The sequence below is a fragment of the Mobula birostris genome, chromosome 21 (genome assembly GCF_030028105.1).
Source record: "Mobula birostris isolate sMobBir1 chromosome 21, sMobBir1.hap1, whole genome shotgun sequence".
Taxonomy (NCBI): domain Eukaryota; kingdom Metazoa; phylum Chordata; class Chondrichthyes; order Myliobatiformes; family Myliobatidae; genus Mobula; species Mobula birostris.
In genome coordinates, this window is record NC_092390.1 from 6,626,579 (window position 1) to 6,649,249 (window position 22,671).

The 22,671-nt window shown below is 41.6% G+C and overlaps 1 protein-coding gene across 1 annotated transcript in view; it reads left to right on the top strand.

Annotated features, from left to right (window-relative positions):
• Positions 1-6,958: 6,958 nt before the first annotated feature.
• pdzd7a (PDZ domain containing 7a) overlaps positions 6,959-22,671 on the top strand; it is a 116,314-nt gene continuing 100,601 nt past the window's right edge. Inside the window, exons 1-3 of the mRNA XM_072239683.1 lie at positions 6,959-7,373; positions 14,641-14,790; positions 15,818-15,992. Of these exons, the coding sequence (XP_072095784.1) occupies positions 7,175-7,373; positions 14,641-14,790; positions 15,818-15,992 (524 nt within the window). The 5' untranslated portion in view covers positions 6,959-7,174. The remainder of the gene's footprint in view (positions 7,374-14,640; positions 14,791-15,817; positions 15,993-22,671) is intronic.

Below are 22,671 nucleotides of genomic sequence, written 5' to 3' on the forward strand. Positions count from 1 at the left end.
AGTCTCTACGTGATATGCAAGCCAGCGCAGTAGGATATGGAGAGCAAGCTGTTGCCTGTGCAGCAGGCTTCCTCTCTGCACGCAGGTGATTAGTCCAAAGGACCGGCAAAGACATACAGTTTGGCACCAGCGGCACCGCAGGATTTGCCAGTCATCGTTGAACGCAACTTGAATGCAGTTCGGAGTTTACTCTTGAAGCCTTCCCCATGAGTGGGCATAGCAGCAAGGCAGCGGAGGTTTGAGATCAGAGATTTCCTTCTCCTGGAGGAGCTGCCAACAACGGCTGACTGGCCCCATCTGCCCGAAGCGACCGATTTTAAGGCGCCAGCAATTCGTCTTTACCCGTTCTCCTATCAGTAGAGACGGTTCCGCTGGGCCTCGTAGCGAAGCCACACGTGAAGGCCAGGAGTTAGACTTGTTGTCAGAGGCTATTTGAGGCGCACGCCATTGGAAGCATTTAATGGATAATGTGGGACTTATCCTCACTACCTCCCCGGCTATGAGAATTTAAGGAATCTGGGTCAATCTATGTCACCAATTTTCAATGCATTTTTTCTTGCAACTTATAATCACGTTTATTTTCTCTCCTGATAATTTCTCCAATATTCTTGCATAGAATAACTGAGTTCTGCTAACTTCCCCTTCTATCATGACATACCCAAAACATCTTCCGAGCGCTGGGGAATTTGATCTGGGTTTCCTCCTCCTACGCGCGGCCAAAGCAATCCGAATGCCTGGCCTCTCGCAATGACGCATTAAGTTCTCATATGACTCGTTGCACATTTCTATTTTTGTAAAGTGACGCATCTAGACACTGATTTATTCGCAGGAACTTGGCTCAATGCTCACAGTTCACAATGAGATATGTCAGGGTGCACTAAACTAATTTTCATGCTGTCTTATTTATTGGTCGCTGTCCCGTTTATTTTCTCTTACAAAATCCGTCGCAGTCCTGCGATCGCCGAGCTTGAAAGCTGTCCATGGTGCTGATCTCGCTTTATTTTAAAGTGCCCAGTTCGCGCATTTCACTGATCGCATATCACCGAGCACAGCATTTACTTTGGAGCGCGGCTCGCATTTGTAGAATCATAACACGACAGGAGCTGGCCTTCGGCCGACTGGGTCAATGTCAGCACTCTGAAGAGAACTCCTGGCAGTCCCATTCGTAGTGCTCTTTTCCTGTACAAAAAGTCAGAGTCAGAGTTATACAGCAGGGAAAAAAGGCCGTTCTGCCCAATTGGTCTATACTAATCGAGATGCCTTCCCAAGCTTGTATTCCTTCCCCTCCCCACCTTCCTATTCTTGCTTCTTCCCCATTTTCTCCCACTCCTGATGAAGGTTCTCAGCTCGAAATTGCTATTCATTTCTCTCCGTAGATGCTGCCTAACTTGCTGAGTTCCTCCGGCATTTTGTGCTTGTTGCCTTTACAGCTGGCAAATGAGCCCAAATTCGGCCCAGATTCCTCTGAGTACTTCCTATCAATGCATTTATCCAAATGTCCTGAACATTGTAAACACAGTGGCCTGTACTGTGCTGCACTGTAATTGTACCTACCTCAACAACTTACTCCGGTAACTTATTCCACTTACCCATCAGCGTCTGTGTGAAAAGGATGTTTTCAGGTCCCTGTACGGTCTTTTCTTCTAACCTGAAACCATTGTCTACTAGTTTCAGACTCTCCTAACCCGGGGAATACACTGTGACCATCCACCTTATCAACGATCTTTATTCTTTTATAGGCTTGTACAAGGTCCTCCTTTCCAGCCTATCCAGTTTCTCCCTATAACTCAAACAGCCCAGTTCCAGCAACAGGTACCTGCCCAATTTCCAGTGGAAATCCCTGACGACTCCCCTTCCACCACCTTCCCAGACAGCAAATTCCATGTCACCAACTTAAGCACTTCCTTTCTTTAGACAGAAACCAAGGATTATCACTCTCTTTAATGTGGCTCATATCAGAGCCACGCGGTTTGTACAAACCATCTTGAGTGAGCATTGACAAGAACTCATTTGGTCACCCAAAGGCTCTACAATAATATGCAGAGTTTACTCACATGTTGCGAAGTCTAGGTGCCTTATCCCCCAAAGGAACCAAACTCATGTAAGAAAGTCAACAGTTTCTATGAATTTTAAACAAAATCTACCCAAGTTGTACTTACAACTCTAGTGCAATTTTGCATTATAACAATAGTTCGATAAAGAATAGCTTTAAGATACAGATGCACGTTATGTGCACAATAGCTTCAATAATTGCAATTCTATATCCCCAGTTACCAAATAAACAGATTTATCAAATGAAAAAAAATGCAATTAGTCATTAGCATTAGATTACCAATCATTATTGATTGTGCCTCAGAATCAAAAGAGACTTCAGATACTGGAATCTGGAGTTTCTCCAGCAGATTGTTTACCAACAATACAGTTGGTATTATTATTATATTATTATACAGCGCCTTTTCAAATGAAAGAAATATAGTTTCCTGAGGAATAACCACTACTGGGGTATATTATGCGCATTTAATGTCGCCCTTCATTAGAATGCGTAAAATCTTTTCCCTTCGCAGTAAAATAGACTTTGTTACTTTGCTCTAATTGTGTTTTATTAATCTGGGTGGGTTTAATTTATATTTTGTTTGTGAATGCTACATATATGATACTATGCCTGTGATATTGTTGCAAGTATGTTCTTCATTGCATCTGTGTTCGCAGTACTTGTGTATGTACAAACTGGGCTTTGACCTTTTTTCACGTGTTTAGTGTGACGGCCACCAAGTTACTATGCCACATTATTTTTTAGAAGAGACTTCATCGCTAGGACCTAGCGCGAATCAACTTAAATACTCGGACGGAAATGCTCAACTCCAGCTGGTACTTACCCGGGTGAAAGAGGTGGGAGGAGTTGTGTGATTGGCGGGTGGTTGACCAATAGTCAGTAGCCGTCGGTCGGCGATACGCTCCAATGAAGAGAGGAGGGCGGGCTCGGCTGAGGCCGCCGACGGCAGCGTTTGAGGTTGAGCAACCGGTCTCTTCCCTTCAACAGGTAGGTAAAGGTCTGAAAGTGCTTGGCAGCGGCTGGTGAGTTGACAGGCGCGGTGCGAGTCGGAAAATTGTTTGAAACCCCCCCCCACCACGAATTTGGCGGATGGGGGTGGGGGGAATCGCCTGGATCCTTTTAGGGCCCAGTGAGCTGTCCGAGGTGGCGAAGAGAAGACTCCAGAAAATGGTCTGGCGAGGGATGCATTTTACCTCGTTGTTGACGAATTCCGACGAGCTCCAGAAGTTGTCGTACTTAGCCCCGGTGTGTGTATTGGGGGGTATTTATCCTCTAACATCCCTCCGCCTGCAACTACCGGCAGCTGCAGGCTGTCGCCGTCTGCCCCGCGACGCATGCGCAGTGGTGGTGTCCTGGTGGGATGCCAGAACGGTTACCCTATCGTGGAATGGGATGGACGCGCATTGCATTGGCACTGAAACGATGGAATGCCACAGATTTGCCATTTGAGGAGGGATGAAGATGAATCATTGTTAAAGGTGAAGTTAAGGGAGTAGTTAGTGACACAGGACAAGATAGGACAAAGTCAGCATGGTTTCCTTAAGGAAAAATCTTGTCTAATGAACTTATTGGAATTCTTTGAGGAGATTACAAGTAGGATAGATAAAGGGGATGCAGTGGATGTTGTATATTTGGACTTTCAGATGGCCTTTCACAAGGTGCCACACATGAGACTGCTTACCAAGTAAAGACCCCATGGTATTACAGAAAAGTTGCTGGTATGGTTAGCACATTGGCTGATTGGTAGGAGGCAGTGAGTGGGAATGAAAGGATACTTTTCCAGTTGGCTGCCAGTGACTAGTGTTCCGCAGGTGCTGGGTCTGCTTTTTATGCTGTGTATCAAATGATTTTGATGATAGAATAGGTGGTTTTGTAGCCAAGTTTGCAGATGATGCGGAGATTGGTGGTGGGGCAGGTAGTGTTGAGGAAACAGGTTGGCTACCGAAGGCCTTAGACAGATTAGGAAATTGGGCAAGAAGATGGCAAATGAATACAATGTTAGAAAATGCATAGTCAAGCATTTTGGTAGAAGAAATAAACATGCAAACTATTTTCTAAATGGGCAGAAAATCCAAAAATCTGTGATGCAAAAGGACTTGGGAGTCCTTGAGCAGAACACCCTAAAGGTTAACTTGCAGGTTGAGTCAGTGGTGAGGAAGGGAAATGCAATGTTAGCATTAATTTCAAGAGGTCTAGAATACGAGAGCAGGGATGTGATACTGAAGCTTTATAAGGCACTGTTGAGGCCTCACCTTGAATATTGTGAACAGTTTTAGGCTCCTCATCTAAGAAAAGATGTGCTGGCATTGGAGAAGATTCAGAGGTGGTTCACAAGGATGATTCCGGGAATGAAAAGGTTATCGTAGGAGGAACATTTGATGGCTCTGGGCCTGTACTCACTGGAATTTAGAAGGATGAGGGCGGATCTCATTGAAAGCTTTTGAATGTTGAAAGACCTAGACAGAGTAGATGTGGAAAGGATGTTTCCTATGAAGGGGGCAAGAGGGCCCAGTCTCAGGATAGATGGGCGTCAATTTAAAACAGCGATGTGGTGACATTTCTTAAGCCAGAGAGTGGTGAATTTGTGGAATTTATTACCACAGGCAGCTGTGGAGGCCAGGTCATTGGGTGTATTTAAGGCACAGCTCGATATGTTCTTGATTGGACACAACATCAAAGGTCATGGGGAAAAGGCCGGGGAGTGAGGCTGAGGAGAGAATAGAAAGGATCAGCCATGATTGAATGGCAGAGCAGACTTGATGGATCAAATGGCCTAATTCTACTCCTATGTCTTAAGGTCTATATTGGTGCCACACTGATGGGATACCATAGACGGGTTGCTAGCACTAGGATGGGGTAAAGAAGAATCACATTAGTGCTGCAATGATGGGATGTCAAGCAGGTTTGCCCAGCACTCAGAAAGGGTAAAGGTGAATAGACCTCTCAAATGCTGAAGATGGACTCTTGATCTCCAATTCCATCTCATTGTGGCTCTCACACTTTCTTTGTTTACCTGATCTGGACTTTCTCCATAGCTGCAACACTATACTCTGCATTCTCTTTTCTTTGTACCTCGATGTATTTGTGTATGGATAATCTGCCTGGACAGCATACAAACAAAATCTTTTCAGTGTATCTTGGTACACCTGAAAACAATTAACTAATGCCAGTGGGGTATCACAGAAGGGTTACCAGCACTAGAAGGATGAAGATGAATATTGGAGGTTCTGAAAATCTTAGACCCACCCCTTGTGACCTGATTCCAGTATGCAACTGTCTTGAACTTAGTAATGGAGGCAAAAACCTTTCACCACATTCATTCACTTAAGAGGTGCAGGAATGTCAGCCACTGGTCAGCTCACTGGTACACAGTTAGTTCCACTGAGTTCAAACTATTATCCATTCTAAGTACTACCTTCTGGGGAGGCGGGGAGGAACAAATGTTTGGGCTGGTTGTATGACTTTATGCCTGCAAATGATCAAATCCAGACAGTTGCCAGGTATGGTCCTGATTTTAACGCTATTCTCCCACCAACTCCTCCCCTACTCCCAGGATGAGCAATCCTAGTAGGAAAACCTACCTGGTAAACAATAAGTTATTAATATGATGAAGGGTACAAAAGTTAAACATGAATGTCAGTTCTTTCCCAAATTTAATTTCAGATTATTTTACACTATATAAAGTTGCAGTTACAATCCACAGTATAATTTTAAAAAACTACTAGAGGATCTCAGGTAAATGCACAGTCAATATTTTGGGTTGAGACTGGGTCTTAAACCAAAACAATTACTGTCCATTTCTATCCACAGCTGCTGCCTGACTAGTGGTAGTGTTTTTGTTGCTGCAGATTCTAGTATCTGCAGTAGCTTGTGTCTCCTCAGTGTAATCTCATGTCTATCACAGAGCAGTCTGTGCCTGAGCTTTCCAATATTTCTCCATTTATTAAACAAGTTTGTAGTCAATGTTATCCCATTAGAACCTCTGCTTCCACTTCAGGTAGATTTTTTTTCATTGGAGAAGACATTTCCCATTTAGGTACAGCATCAAATATTGTTTTTTTCAAAAAAAAATTAGCTTCAGTGTGTGAAATCTGAAATTACGTACATAATAAATGCATAAACTCTTTGGGCTTCCAGCTGGGAACAGGTGTTGATTTTAACTAACATTTTGATGACAAACTCTGCTGTCTTCATTAGGAATGATGCCTAGGCACATCTAGTCCAGTGGTATATATACTCAACTCCTGTCGTCCATCCCTCATGATTGGTTAGTCCTCAACCAATCAGGTTTCAGTGGTCCACCTTGTTTAAAATCATTTAAAACTTGGAGCAAGACCTTCTTCTTTGTTAATATCCTTATTCTCTTGGTAAAAACTGGGACATGATTTTAAACACAGTATAACAGCAGAAACCTGATCAGTTGAGGACTAACCAATCAGGAGGGATGGACAACAGGAGCTGAGTATATATACCACCAAACTAGACATGCCTAGGCGTCATCGCTGATGAAGATGGTGGAATTCCTTGTTGAAACAGTGGTTAAAATCGACACTTGTACCCAGCTGGAGGTCCAAGAGGAGTTTATAGGTCATATACGCCGGAAAAGCACGAGATCCTTTTTAACATAATAAATGTTAACTTTACCCTTTTGAGTATTGTCAGAATCAGATCAGGCTTATTATCACAAGCATGTGTCATAAAATTGTCATTTTGCAGCAGCATATAGTGTAATACATAAAAAAACTATAACCTACAGTGAGAAATATTTTTAAGATGTGCACTGCACGTAACACCTTTGCCCTTCTTTTATCTAGGCTGGTATCATTAATACATTGTTTAACTTGATTTACAGGAATTCTTGAATTTATTTCCAAATATTTTTCTACTGATCATTGATCATTGAAATGGCAGACAGTTTGGCAAGTCTTTGTCATGAGAATGCACCAGTTTCTGACTTCTATATTTTACATGGAGCTAATACCAGTTCCTTGGGGGAAAAGGATGTAAGGTAAAGATTCCTTTGTACTGTTTCAAACATCAGAATGAAAGAAGTTGCCTGAGAGCATAACATGAATTTGTCCAGCCCTGATTATTGATGAATTGTTGGTGGACTACATCAGCATGGCACATTCATTTGACTCAGCAAGAAGAGAGATGACAAATACAATACACCCCAGCAGTCATGCTGGCAGTGCAAACACAGCAGCAAAGCACCTGCTGAAGAAACAGTACAAGCAAATGAATGGACAGCCTAGAGCAACCCGATCTAGTTCACCCATGGGCAGAGTGATCCTTATCACTGGTACTTCTCCAATTGAAGGTAAGAGTCTATGTGAATAATAACATTACAGTCATGTTCACTTTACATTATGTTTTAACTTGGATCTGGTTACACTGTTAATTAGTATCTTAGCTGGTGTAACCCCTTTTAACACCAACCCAATGGATTGGAACTATCTTTTGAAATTGAAGTACATTTCAGTACAGGAGAGGATTCAGAACTTCTTTCCATGTCCTGCGAAAAAGAGCTTTTGAAACTATTTTCTTTTCCTCATTCTCAGCCTGTGTCCTTTATTTATAGCTACATGATGAATTGAGCTGAAAATACTGATGTGGAGAGGTATTCCTCCTTGAAGGGTGAGTCTCATTTCTTAGTGGAGAAAATTATAAGGTTATCTGACATCTGAATCAGAATCAGGTTTAATATCACTGCCATATTGTTGTAACATGAACAAAGTTACTGGAGAGACACTGAAGCTAGTGGATACAGAAGTGTTTTATCCAGCAAAATCAGACATTCTCAGAGGCCTGTTCGAACACCAGTAAGTTTGTAGAGTACTGTGCTGCTACAAAAATAAATTTAATAGCATTTATATCCTGTGTATGTATGCCTATGGTAATAAACAAACTTAGAACTTAGTCCACACATGTAAACCTGAGCTTCCATTTGTCTGCCACATTAATTCATTATCCTACACCAATTTTGACCCATCAGTGGTCCCCTGCATTGTTACACAAGGGTCTATATATGCTTGAGGAACAACCCTTCATTTTCTGTACGTACACGTTGAAGCTTTCTGAACTTGCTATCAAACTCCCAACATTAGGTTACTCATTTTGTATCAGAGCTTGGTATTCCCACTTATCATCGTTTTGGCTCAGTTTTCTTTTTTGATTGGTATAGTTTGGCTGAAAGACGTACCCCACAGTCTCTTTTAACAACACATTACACAAAAAAGCTGAAAGTTCTTGTAATTGGACCCTATTAACCCATTTTGTCTCACTCCATTTGAGATAATTCCTTTTGTTCTACTCCCCCTTGCCCACCTCCGCAACTGAACCTAGATTTTCCTTCTCTACAGTTCTGATAACAGTTCTTACACCTTAAACCTTTCCTATTTATCCTCTTGCAGGTGCTGCCTGACCTGCTGAGTATTTGTGTTTATTATTTTCATTTTAGGGTTTCAGCATCTGCAATTTTTGCTCATCTTTCATTTTTCTTATGAGAATGAGAATGGAAGCAGGAGCAACACAGGTACAGTTAGGAGGGCAAGTACCTCACATGTGTGTTTGATCCTGATCATTCTGCTGTCTCTGTGGAGGACGTGCCTTCTCCCCATCATTAGAGAAACCTTCAAAAGCTGATGCCTTAGAAGCTCAGCATCCATTATTAAGGACCCCCACCACACAGGACATGTGCTGTTCTCATTAACACCATCAGGGAGGAGGAATAGGAGCTTGAAGATGCACACGCAATATTTTAGGAACATCTTCCTGCCCACAATAAATTTCTGAATGAGCCGTGAACCCATGAGCATTAACTCTACTAGTTTTTGCTCTCTTTGTACTACTAATTTATTTTTATAGATTTCTTATTATAACAGAATAATTTTATGCATTACACTGTACTGTGCTACAAAACAACAAATTTCATAACATACGTCAGTGATAATAAACCAGATTCTGATTCTGGTTCGTGGTGTAGGTTTTCCCTGGAGCTCCAGTTTCTTCCCACATTCCAAATTTATACAGATTGGTAGGTTAAATTAGATTAGATTATTTAGATTAGATTATGAGGACACTCAGTCCTCGTTTATTGTCATTTAGAAATGCATGCATGCATGCATGCATGCATTAAGAAATGATACAATGTTCCTCCAGAGTGAAATCACAAAAAAAAGGACAACCCAAAGACTAACACTGACAAGACCACATAATTATAACATATAGTTACAGCAGTGCAAAGCAATACCATAATTTGACAAAGAGCAGACCATGGGAACGGTAAAAAAAAGAGTCGCAAAGTTCCAATCGACTCCCGATAGTCCCCGATAGCAGGCGGCAGAAGGGAGAAACTCTCTCTGCCATAAACCTCCAGGCACTGACAACTGTTGATGCATTGGAAGCACCCGACCACAGCCGACCCTGAGTCCGTCCGAAAACTTCGAGCCTCCGACCAGCCCTTCGACATCGAGCACCGAGCTCTATCTCTACCAAGCGTCTCGACCCCGTCCCGGCCGCCAAGCAACAAGCAAAGCTTCCCCTCCGGAGATTCTGGATCACACAGTAACAGCGGCAGCGAAAACGGCATTTCAGAAGTTTCTCCAGATGTTCCTCTGTTCCCTCATGTCTGTCTCCATCAAATCAGGATTGTGCATGGCACCCTACTTGACAGATTACAGGTATCATTCACCAGGGTGGCCGTGCAAGATGCGTCGCGCCGCCATCTTCTCCTCCTCCTATAATTACCACTATAAATTGCCCCTAATAAATAGACAAGTGGATGAACTTGGGGGCAGTTGATGGGACGATGAGGAGGATAAATAAGGAATTATTATAGGCTTAATGTAAGTGGGTGCTTGATGGTTGGTGCAGACACTGGGGCTGAAGGTCCTGTTGCAATGCTGTATGAGACCATGACTTGGAAAGCAGCAAAACCATCTCTAAGCTCTCTCACTCTTATTTTTGAGCTAATAGAAAATGAAGAAGATCACCCTGCATTCATACTGGAAATATTTGCAATGACATTAGCAGTGATGAATAATAGTAGACTGCTCCAATTGACAAAACCGTTATGCACGTGTCATATGATGTGGGCGATCATGGTCTAATCCATGACCATGATTGCTCTTCACAAATTTTTCTACAGAAGTGATTTGCCATTGCCTTCTTCTGGACAGTGACTTTTACAAGATGGGTGACTGCAGCCATTTTCAATACTCTGCAGAGATTGCCTGGCGTCAGTGGTCACATAACCAGGAATTGTGATATGCACCGGCTGCTCATACGGCCATCCACCACCTGCTCCCACGGCTTCATGTGACCCTGAATGGGGGAGGAAATGGGGTGGTGGTGGTGGTGGTGCAGCTAAGCAGGTGCTACACCTTTCCCAAGGGTGACCTGCAGGCTAACAGAGGGCAGCGGCACCTTAGACCTCCATTGGTAAAGATGTATCTCCATCCTGCCACCCAGATTGACAAAAGCCACTATAAAATATATGCATAATTTATCCACATGCGCTTTTAAGTTAAGGCTCAGATAATACACTGTATTAATTGAGGCTTAGGTGCTCAGTGTGTCCACGGATGATGATAATCCTTTCTTGACATCAATCATAATATGAATCAGACAAAGAACGTTATACATTCACACCAGCTATGGGCATTACCAACAACATTAAAAAAAAATACTGGTTCATTCTGGCTACTGTGCATGTCTTACAGGATACAAGCACTGTAGCATGCAGAGCTGATTAGTACGCATTCCATGAACAAGTTCTGCAGCGTCACTAGATATAGGCAAAACAGTTGAAGATTAAACCATATTTAAGACTGATATTTAATGCAGGGAAAGGCCTCATTAGGAGCCCAGGTTTCTGTGCTCTGAGCATAGTCTTGTAAAAGTTATTTCCGGGGTAGGAAGAAGAGTAACTAGTAGTTTATATTTAAAATAAGAACTTGGACCTGAAATAGTCATAGCTTTCCAGATTATCCTTTTGTTTTTGCATTTTCTTACAAAATAGAAGACCATTAGTCCCTTTCAGTCGATGCTAGCTCTTAGAGCATTCCTATTAATCCAATTGCCTCAACATCTTTCCCTTTAAACTAGTCTCGTCTATATGCTGACCATCAACACCCTTTAATAAGCCCACATTTTATTCTCCTTCTACCCACTAACATTTGGGTTACTTTTTGAAGTGTCCAGAACATTTGTAAATGTGGCTAAAGACAGGAAATTGCATACATATGTACTCTCATTACAAGCCTTAAAGTACACTTCTCATGCTTTTTCTCTGTACTTTTCAATATAAATAAGAACTTTAAGCATGGTTTCCCATGTATCACAGGCTTTCATCAAGTTAATAATATTTTATTGCATCTCTCTCGAAATGATTGGAATGCATTTTATGAAACTACAAAACCCTCTGGCAAATACTCATTGTAAGGTTAGTGTGCCTGTGGCAGAGTTTTCACTGTTGTGTGAAACAGTTCTCTGAGTAGTCCACTGACTTATTATGATGTGGCTCTGAATGCTCCATTGCTTTGAAACTTCCTGACATTGCTCTAGTCTGGAGTCCTGAGCCAATGCAGCTTGAAGTTTAGACTTATATGTGCAAAGCACTGCATATGTGCAAAATACAACTAATGCTTCTTCCAGAAACCAGGGACATTAGAATTCTGTAGTACCCTAATACATATTACAAATCCCCATATCATGAGAAATTGTAGGAAAGCCCTTACTGGAGCTTCTTTCCAAAGTTCAAACATTTATTATTGGATTATGTACGTGTCACCACATACAACCGTGAGATGATTTTTTTTTGTGTGGGCATACTTAGTAAATCTATAGAACAGTAACTGTAAATGCAAATATAAATAAAAAGCAATAAATAAAGAAAAGAGACCTTAAAGTGAGACCATTGATTGTGGGAACATCAGAAGTAGAGTGAGTATAGTTATTCCCCTTTAGTTCAGCAGTCTGATGGTTGAGGGATGGTCGTGGTTCCTTTGTAACAAAACATTCCTATTCTACCCGCAATTTCCTTCTGCAATGGAATTTTATATCAAGGAATTGACTGGATTGTCTTTCCATTTCTGTATTCACAGAATAGTTCTAGATTCTTAAGTTACTTCTACAAAATATCAGTTTTCTTTAATATAATGACCATTTTGTATTTTTATAAAGTTCAAAGTAACATTTATTATCAGAGTACATACAAGTCACCATATACAACCCCAACTTTTCTCTTTCTGTAAATCCCTAGAACAGTAACTGTAAACAGGATCTGTAAACTGTAAACATCAGGAACTGTAAATTGTCAACAAACTGTGCATATACAGATAATAAATAATAATAAATAACGAGCATGAAATAACATAAGAGTCCTTAAATTAGTGTAGTTATCCCTTTTTGTTCAAGAGCCTGATGGTTGAGAGGTAATAACTGTTCTTGAACCTGGTGGTGCAAGTCCTGAGAAATCTGTACGTTCTACCTGATGGCAGCAGCGAGAAAAGAACATGACCTGGGTGGTGGGGATCTTTGATGTTGGATGCTGCTTTTCTACGGCAACATTTCATGGAGATGTGCTCAATGGTTGGGAGGGTTTTACCTGTGATGTACTGGGCCAAATCCACTACCTTTTATAGGATTTTCCATTCAAAGGCATTGGTGTTCCCATACCAGACTATAATGTAGCCAGTTAGTACACTTTCCACCGCACAGCTATAGAAGTTTGCCAAGGTTTTTGATGATGTGCCGAATCTCTACAGGTTCCTGAAGAGGTAAATGTGCTGTAGTGCTTTCTTCACAATTATAATTATATGATGGGTCCAGGACAGGTCCTCAGAGATAGTGACACCCAGGAATTTAAACTTAATGAACCTCACCTCTGATCATTACTAGCTCATGGACCTCTGGTTCCCCCTCCTGTCGTCCACTACCAGTTTCTTGGTCTTATTGATATTGAGTGAGAGGTTGTTGTTTTTATACCACTCAGCCAAATTTTCAATCTTCTTCCTCTATGCTGATTCACTTTATGCCACATTTTCACCCAGACTTTTATGCTTCATCTCCTCTTGGGCATCATGACTGACTGGAACATCCCAGAATCAATGGGCTTGGTTGGTCTACATGCAGTACATACAATCTGCATTTTTAACTTGTGCATGTGGAACATATGAAACAAAAAATTAAAATGTAATTTCTGCATGACTTTGCTGTTGTTCCTGGCATGAAGATGTTGCACACAGTGGATATGTACTGTCCTCCCTCAATGCCACAGAACCAAGGTGGTAATTAAGTCCCAACCACATTGCCAGACCAGCTCGAGTAGTTTAATCCATACACAATTCAAACATAATACTTTATTATTGAATTAAAACAGTACTACTAATCCTGGGAATTCACCTTAGAGCCAGTAAATGCTCAGGTGGAGTGCTGCGGGAAGGGTGTGGGACAGGTGGCAACGAAGGAGTGCCGGGTTGGGTGGCACGTGTGCAGGGATACCCAGCCCTGAGACTCGGGCAAGGTAATCTGATTCCAAACAAATGGTTTCGTAATTATTACAGAATGTCTCACTGGTGCTTCCCAATCTGACCCCTCGCCCTTCCCCTTTTCCCAAACATGATTCCCTCTCCCTGCCCCTTCCCACTCTCAGTCTGCAATTCACAAATGCACACGTTTCAATGTTATTTGTTCTATGAATTAACCTCAATCGTGAAATCAAAGTAAAAGTAATAGATGTAGGTTTATTTAGATCACTGAGCTACTGTACATGTGGAAATCCACAACAAATTTTGATGAGTGAATTGCATTGCCCAGTGTATCAATGGACAGACTCAGCCTTGATTAAACAACATGTTGCTCTCACAATCATCTCAGAAATTTACTTCTCCTCTATGATACCATTTGAATAATATTACTGGTTTATTGCTAATCAATATCAAATATCTTTGTTACCATCAGAAAGGAGGTACAGAAATCTGAAGAGAGACACTCAGTGATTCAGGAACTGTCTCTTCCCCTGTGCCATCAGATTTCTGAATGGACATTTAATCCAGAAACATTACCACACTACTTATTTTTCCTCTTTTTTTAAATTTAAAATAACTATAATAAATATACACTTACTGTAATTTACAGTTATCGTAAATTTACTGTAATTTACATTTGTTAGGGTGTATTCTGGATTTAGAATACATAACGAATATTAAGTTTAACAACAGCCATTCTTCAGACATGAGCATGGATTGTAGATTAAATTTTAAATGCAGCCCTGAACAATAGTTTTCCTGGAGCTGTGGACGCCAGTTGATTGAAAACATTTATTTTGGGTGTTCGGAGTATGGGTGCAAAGAGGAGGTATGTGAAAATTATAATATTTCAAAGTAAGCATTGTCGATACATTGTCCTGCTGTTACCTTTGCTCTTTAGCATATAAAATATTATGTGACATTGGATCAAACAGGCTGCACAGTGATATCCTCACCTACGTTCAGTAAGGAGGTATTAGTCCTTCACCTGTTTTTTGGGATCCAGGCCAAGTTCAGGTTTTTGCAGTGAAGTCAATATGGCTATTTTTTCTACAGCTGGTACTGAAGACTGTGATTCAGCTGAGGCAATCCACAACATCACCGTGGAGAAAAACATTGATGGGAAGCTGGGATTCAGTGTCCGCGGAGGCTCTGAGCATGGTCTTGGAATATTTGTCAGCAAAGTAGAAAATGGAAGTGCAGCTGGTAGGTTATGACTTAGTAAATTATATCTTAATGTTAATAATTTACTTGCGTGAATTTATATGTACTGATTGATTTTGGCTTGGGCTGAAGTTGTCCTTACTAGGAATTGTGTTATCTTGTACCTTAAAAACTCAGAACAATTTCTTTCCCCTCCCGCTTCTCTCTTTTCCCATCCCCAATTCTGATTCCCCTCTCACCCCTCCTTCTCATCTGCCCATCACCTCTCTCTGGTGGATATCCTTCTTCCCTTTGTTCCATGGTCCACCGTCTTTTCCTATCAGATTCATTCTTCTTCAGCCCTTTTACCTCTTCCACTTATCCCCCCCCCCCCAGTTTCTTACTTCATCCCATCACCTGGTCTTACCAATCAGCTGCCAGCTTGTACTACTCTTCCCCCCCCCCCCCACCCTGCCACCTTCTTATTCTGGCTTCTGTCCCTTTCTTTTACATTCATGGCCCAAGATTTCGACTGTTTATTCTCCCTCTGTAGATGCTGCCTGACTGGCTGAGTTCCTCCAGTATTTTGTGTGCATTCCTTAAAAATTGTATTTGTTACTACCCTCGTCCCACTCCATGATATTGGCTGCAAGAGATAAGGGAATGAATAAGGGGTTTGTGACCACATAGATTTCTACAAGGTACTTCAGCTTCCCCCACAGTCCAAAGACATACCATTTAGATGGTGATTGGTCATTGTAAATCATCCTGTGATTAGGCTAGTGTTAGGTTGCTTGTTTGATGGTGCGGCTCATAGGGCCAGAGGGGGCCGTTCCGCACTGTATCTCTAAATAAGACCATACGATATAGGAGCAGAATTGGGCCATTTGGCCCATTGAGTCTACTCCACCATTTCACCATAGCTGAGCCATTTTCCAGCTCAGCCCCGATCTCCTGCCTCCTCCCCTTGAAACTGAAAATAAAGATACCAGGCTTGCATGTTCAGGAGTGAACCTATTACTAAGAGGCAACAATCTAATATAAATGTAGAACTACGAGACATTCATTTTTGCTTTGTTGTTCTGCTTAGATCATAGTGGCATCTGCTTAGGTGATAAAATTATGGAGGTTAACGGGATCAGCTTCGAGAACATCACTATGGGAAGTGCTGTCACTGTACTCACTGGGAGTCACCGCTTACGTTTGGTAGTCAGACGCTTGGGAAAAGTGCCAGGAATCAAATATTCCAAAGAGCTTACCACATGGTAAGTCAGCAGTATATTTTAACAACTGGAAACAGTGTAATTTGTTATGCTTTTGACTTGACACAGGCAAGTTTTTGAGTAAAAGCTTTAAGTAACTTAACTGGAAATTCTAGATTGCACAGGGGATTTATGTTATTAAATTGTTAAACATCCTGTGTTTAAACATCATGGTTGTTATGCAATATTCATCAAGAGATCAAACATGATGTTATATTCTGCAATGGTTTGGTCTCAAAGTTGTGAATGGAAGGAATGTCATGCACCAGGAGTGACTTGGAAAGGCTCTGAGCAGTTCAACATCATTTTTCATATGGTATCTCATTTCTGTGGATTATTTCAACATCCTTTCAAAATGCAAAGGAGACCATTTCTTTCTTTCATTTCATTTCCAAATGATATTTCCTCTTCCTATTACTACCATCGGGGAGGAGGAACAGGAGCCTGACAATACACACTAAACATTTTAGGAACAGCTTCTTCCCCTCTGCCATCAAATTTCTGAACAATCCATGAACGCTATTCATTGTATTTACTATGTTCTCTTTTTGCACTACTTACTTATCTGCTTTATATTCCTTATTGTAACCTATAGTCATTTTTCATGTATTGCACTGACACAAAACAACAAGTTTCACAACACATGGAACTGATCATTAACCTGATCCTGATAACCTAATCAGAAGGATTCCCTCTGCCAAAAGCTAAATACTGCAGAAGCTGGGATTCTGAGAGGAAAACAGAAGATGTTGCAAATACTCTGCAGGCAGGCAGCATCCATGGAGAGAGGAAATGAGTTAGTGTTTTGGACTGCTATAATTTTGTTAGATCTTTTCATTTGGTAACCATCTGAAGCACAAATTTAACCTACTTCTGAATATGTTATTAACACCAGTTCTGACAGGTGCTACCAGAGTTTTTGTGTGGAACTCCATGCAATGTTGTCTATTTAACAGTAAAGCATAAAATGCATCACCCTTTCAGTATATTCAAAGGTAGTTTTTTATGCATGGTGGTGAAGAATGAACAGAAGGGCTGTACAGACATTAGACATTTGACATTTGATGAAGGTTTTCATGACATTCTTAAGGTTTCCAAGATTGATCTCAGGAATGAATGGGTTAACAAATGAGGAGCATTGATGACTCTGTGCTTGTACTTGCTGTGGTATAGAATGAGGGGGAACCTCACTGAAACTTAATATTGAAAGCCCTATATTGACTGGACATGGAGAGGATGTTTCCTTTGTGGGAGAGTCTAAGACCTGAGGGCACAGCCTCAGACCAGAAGGATCTCCCTTTAGAACGGAGATGAGGAGGAATTTCTTTTGCCAGAGGGTAACGAATTTGCGGAAATCACCAAACAACTTTGGAGACCAAGTCACTGAGTATACTTAAAGTGGAGGTTGATAGATTAGTAAAGGTATCAAAGGATTTGAGAAAAAGGCAGGAGAGTGGGGTTGAGGGGGTGGTATGGTAACGCAGTGGTTAGCATAATGCTTTACAGTACCAGTGACCTGGGTTCAATTCCCACTGCTGCCTGTAAGGAGTATGTATGTTCTCCCCATGATGGTGTGGGTTGCTTCCAGATCCTCCAGTTTCCTCCCACAGTCCAAAGACGTACTGGTTGGTAGGTTAATTGGTCATTGTACATTGTCCTGTGATTAGGCTAGGATTAAATCAGGGGATCGCTGGGCGCACAGCTATAAGAACCGAAAGGGCCTATTCTGCACTGCATCTCAATAAAAATAAATAAGCCGTGATTGAATGGCAGAGAAAACCCAATGGGCCGAATGGCCTAAGTTTGCTCCCATATCTTATTGCCTTATTATAAAGTTGTTCTGAATCTCTCACATAGCAAAGGGAAAAGCATATGTGGAGGCAAATTTAATATTGGTGACAATGAGTGGAAGGTGTGGTTAAATTAAGAGAAATTTAACATATGTTGGGAGTTACAAACTAATTAACTTAATGGGATTTTCCAAAAGTAGGGCAATAATGCACAGCCAGTCTGCTTCTGGGAGTCAGATTGTCATTTTAAAAATGTTAGTGACTGGATGCATCTCATTTACAAGCTTTACTATGGCCAGTCAGGTTTCCCAGGCCTTGGGGAAACCTAGCAGCTGAAGGGGGATGAGAAAAGGATCAGGGAGAAACCAGACAAGTGAAAGTAGCATCTGTCCTAGTCCTGGAGGAGCAGGAATGCTCCTTCCTGAGTTCCTGAGCTTCTTGTCAGAGCCCCCTGTGTCCTACAAAACACTGCCAGTTAAGAAGTGGAACTCAATTGAGATTAAAATAGGATTCCCTATATAGCTGGAAGACAGGCCTGTCAGTTAGCAATCACAGGAGACTGCAGATGCTGTAATCTGGAGCAACACCTACTGTTAAATATTAGAAGAACTCTGTGGGTCAGGCAGCATCTATGGAGAGAAATGATCTTTTGGAATCCTTCATTTTGACCCAAAGTGTCAGCTGTCCATTTTCCTTCACAGATACTGCCTGACCCACTGAACTTAACCACCATTTTGTGGATTTTAGGACACTGCCAAGGTGAAAGGGCGCATATTACAGAGATAAATTTAGACTCCCAAGTTTCCCCTTCTGCTCTTTAGGAATGAGACTGACTGCTGGTAGACACCTTTTTCCTCTGGTTTCTACCTTAAACTGTGGTATGGTGGTGCAATAGTTAATGCTGCTGCCTCACAGTTGCAGAAAACTGGGTTTCATCCTGCCTTGGGCTACTGTCTCCATGCTGGTTGCATGTCTCTCTGCGACCATGTGAATTTCTGTCAGGTAATTCAGATTCCTGCCACGTTCCATAAGATGGGAAACACTCTACCTTTTACAGACTCGTTGTGTCTCATTGAGTGCAGTGCCTGCAGTTCTCAAGATTCTTAAAAACAAAACAGTTCAGGCCCTTCAGCCCACAAGTTTGTGCCAACCGTTTACCCTACTCCAAGATCAATCTAACCCTACGCGCCCACATAGTCCTCCATTTTCTATCATTGATGTGTCTGTCTAATAATCTCTTAAGTGTTTCAAATGTGTTTCCCTCCATCACCACCCTGACACCACGTTCCACCCACCTATCACTTCACTGTGTTTTTTTTTAGATGTCTCTGACACCCCCTATACTTCTCTCCAAACACCTTAAACTATGCCCTTTTGTACTAGCCATTTCCACCCTGGGAAAAAGTCTCCAGCTGTTCACACATCTATGCCTCTTAACATCTGATACAAGTCACTTCTCGTCCCCCTTTTCTACAAAGAGGAAAGCCTAACTCTCTTAACCTATCCTAACGTACATCACCTAATAGATTAGTTTGGAACAACTTGCCAGCATTCCAACACGATGGGTAACCACCAGTCACTCTGAGCATTCGTGCTGTCTGCTTTGGCATACAGTTGCTTTAGTGTGTACCATTTACAAAATGCACTGCGGTTTGTTGTTCCATCTATTCAGACACCACCTCCAATGCTGTGACCTCTCCCTCCAGGAGGGGCAAGGTAGCATGTTCAGAAGAGCAGAATTGCAATCTGACCATTGTGTGCTGCAGATTCCTCTTCAAGCTGTGCACCATTCTGACATGGACATAAAGTATACATTGCTTGTCCTTCATTATTACTGGGTCTAGGCTCATTGAACATTAAATGAAAAATGGTGTGCATGTAGAAATTCTTTGCTCTGAGCTTAACTAATTGGCTTTCTCTGGGCACTTAACTCAGCCTCCACCTCTCTGTCCCTCTAGGAATCTAAGTTACCTGACAGAAATTCACATGTCACAGAGGGAACATACAACTAGCATAGAGACAGCAGCTGAGTGGATGTTATGCGCTCTCTCTCACAGGGAGATATCACTGTTGGATTTTGTTGAATAGCTACCAGAGTTGATATCAGTGCTTATCAATTAATATCATTTTAAGCAGGAGCTGGAGGGATGTCCACCATGCAGTTAATCTGTTCAGCAAAGAATAGAAGGGGAGAAAATTAGAGAAAGAGAATCAATTAGGAAATAATAAGAAATGAGCAAATGGGTGCATCCTTTTGTTGTCATGGAGAGGAATCTTGTGTGCTTTATCACTTCTCAGTTGATTCTTTCCTCTGGGTTTATTATTTTCCCTCAAGATGGAACCAATTGTTTAGTGTATTTCCATTGCTAATGGTTTTAAAAGTTACTCCACACAAATAAAATCTTCACATAAGATTTTATGTGAGAAGTGGGGGTCTGCTTGGTTACAAACTTATCTGCAGAATTTGGCCAATCTCACTGTCTGCAATTTCTTTATGATGACTTCCCAGTTTCAACGTAGACTTCTGCATAGGGTGCAGAAGATAACAGAGAGAGAAATTTATATCAATTTTATGACCAAAAGTGAAAATTGACCAGTTTGGAACATTAGTTGGCTGCTCTAAGGTTTGATGGGAACAGAAAATTAGACTTAACCCCTTTATCTGAAAAAGTTGGAGATCATTGAATAAGAAAATTATTTTCAGAATCACACTGCCGTAGAAGTGATATCATCATGAATATTCAATAAGGAGAATTAATTTTCTAGTGATTCATATTAAGATTATTTGCATGAGTTAATATCATGTAATGTATCATTTTGAAACCACATGCCAGTAATTCAGTCCATAAATTACTTGATGCCAGGTTGATATGTTTTCATCACAACCTATTAACCGTAAAATAATTTTGGAAAGTTGACATTTTTGTTTATACCTGGATTAATGATTTTATCTGAATTCTATAAGCAACAAATTTTCATCCTTTTAGAATCAAATGCAAATGAAACAATTAACTTAAATATGTTTACCCAATTTTCTGCTTCATTGCATAATTCTGTAATTAAATTCAATTTATATATGCTAATTATTTTTTTTAACCAAGCTGAGCATTTGCATTAATAGCACTTTTGCCATAGTAAAGCAAACTTCACAAGAACTAATACTTTAGTTCTTAATCCTTGGGTGTAAAAGATGAAATTATTTTACTGATACTCCACCGAAACCTCTTGGGTCCTTGGAGCCTCCATTTTCTTTCCACCCCACATTTACTGAACACTCTAAGCTTCCCCTCTCCTCTGGTGCCACCAACTCTCTACTTCCTCTCTCATCCCGGCTCTAATCCTTGTTATGTCTTCATCATTCCCTCTGACCTTACCTTCTCTGAGGCACGTTGTTCTGTCCTCAGCAAAGGCCTTGCCTTTGACTTGCTTCACCGGCACCTCTGCGTTCTGCACCCACCAGGACGTTGAGCTCTTCTACCATATCCTCTGTCTCCAAGCCCACTTCTTTGGCTAGAATTCCATACGTGCACTGATGATTCTTTCTCCTATCTTCAGCCCTCCTCCCCTTGTACAATCCACTCTGGTTCTCTGCGAGCTCTGGATCTTTTCATCGTGAATTACCCATGAGACATCAACCGACTCGACTTCTCTTTCGCTCCTCTTCGAACCTCACCCCCTCTGGATGCACTCTCCTCCACACTCTCTGCACTAATCCCAAACTCACCTTCAAACCCGCAGACAAAAGGGGTGCTGTTGTAGTGTGGACTGACCTCTATCTTGCTGAGGCCAGCAGCAACTCTGTGATATATCATCATATCTACTCCTTGAAGAGTATCCAGCTCTGGACCATCAAAAAACTGTCTCCGTCCCCATCACTGACCTCATCAACTCCGGAGAACTCCCATCCATTGCCACCAATCTTATAGTTCCCTTACCCTACACAGCTCCTTCTACCTGCTATCCAAGATCCACAAATCTGACTGTCCGGGTAGGTCTATTGTCTTTGTTTCCTCCTGCCCCACTGAACTCATGTACTTGTACCTCAACTCCATTCTATCCCCCTTGGTTCAGTCCCTTCCCACTTACATCTGCGACTCTTCTCATGCTCTCGATCTCCTCAATAATTTTCAGTTCCCTGGCACTGACCACCTCATTTTCACCATGGATGTTTATTCCCTGTACATTTTTATCTCCCATCAGGAAAGCCTCAAAGCTCTCCACTTTTTTCTCAATAAAAGAACCAATCAGTTCCCCTCCACCACCACCCTCCTTTGTCTGGCAGAAATGGTCCTCATCCTCAACAATTTTTTCTTCATCTCTGACTTTCTCCAAACACGAAGGATAGACATGGGCACCAGCTATACCTGCCTTTTTGTTGGCTACGTAGAACAGTCCATGTTTTAAGCATTCCCTGGTAATGCTCCCCAACTCTTCCTGCGCTATAGTGATAACTGTGTTGGTGCTACTTCATGCACCATGCTGAGCTTGTCAATTTTATCAACTTTGTCTGTAACTTCCACCCTGCCCTTAAATTTACTTGGTCCATTTCTGACATCTCCCACCCTTTGCTCCTGCCTCTATCTCTGGAGACAAACTGTCAACTGACATATTTATAAACCTACTAATTACCGCAGTTACAGTATCTTGACTATACCTCTTCCCAACCTGTTTTCTATAAAAAATGTTATTCCCTTTTCTCAGTTCCTTTGTCTCTGATGCATCTGTTTCCAGAATTTGGCTGTCCTTTCCAAGACATCAGTTATGTCCTCCTTTTTCTTCCTCTATTGATGCTGCCCTCACCCGCATCTCCTTCATTTCCAGAACATCTGCGGTCATCCCATCTTCCTGCTGCCTTAACAGTGACAGAGTTCCTCTTGACCTTACCTCTCCCC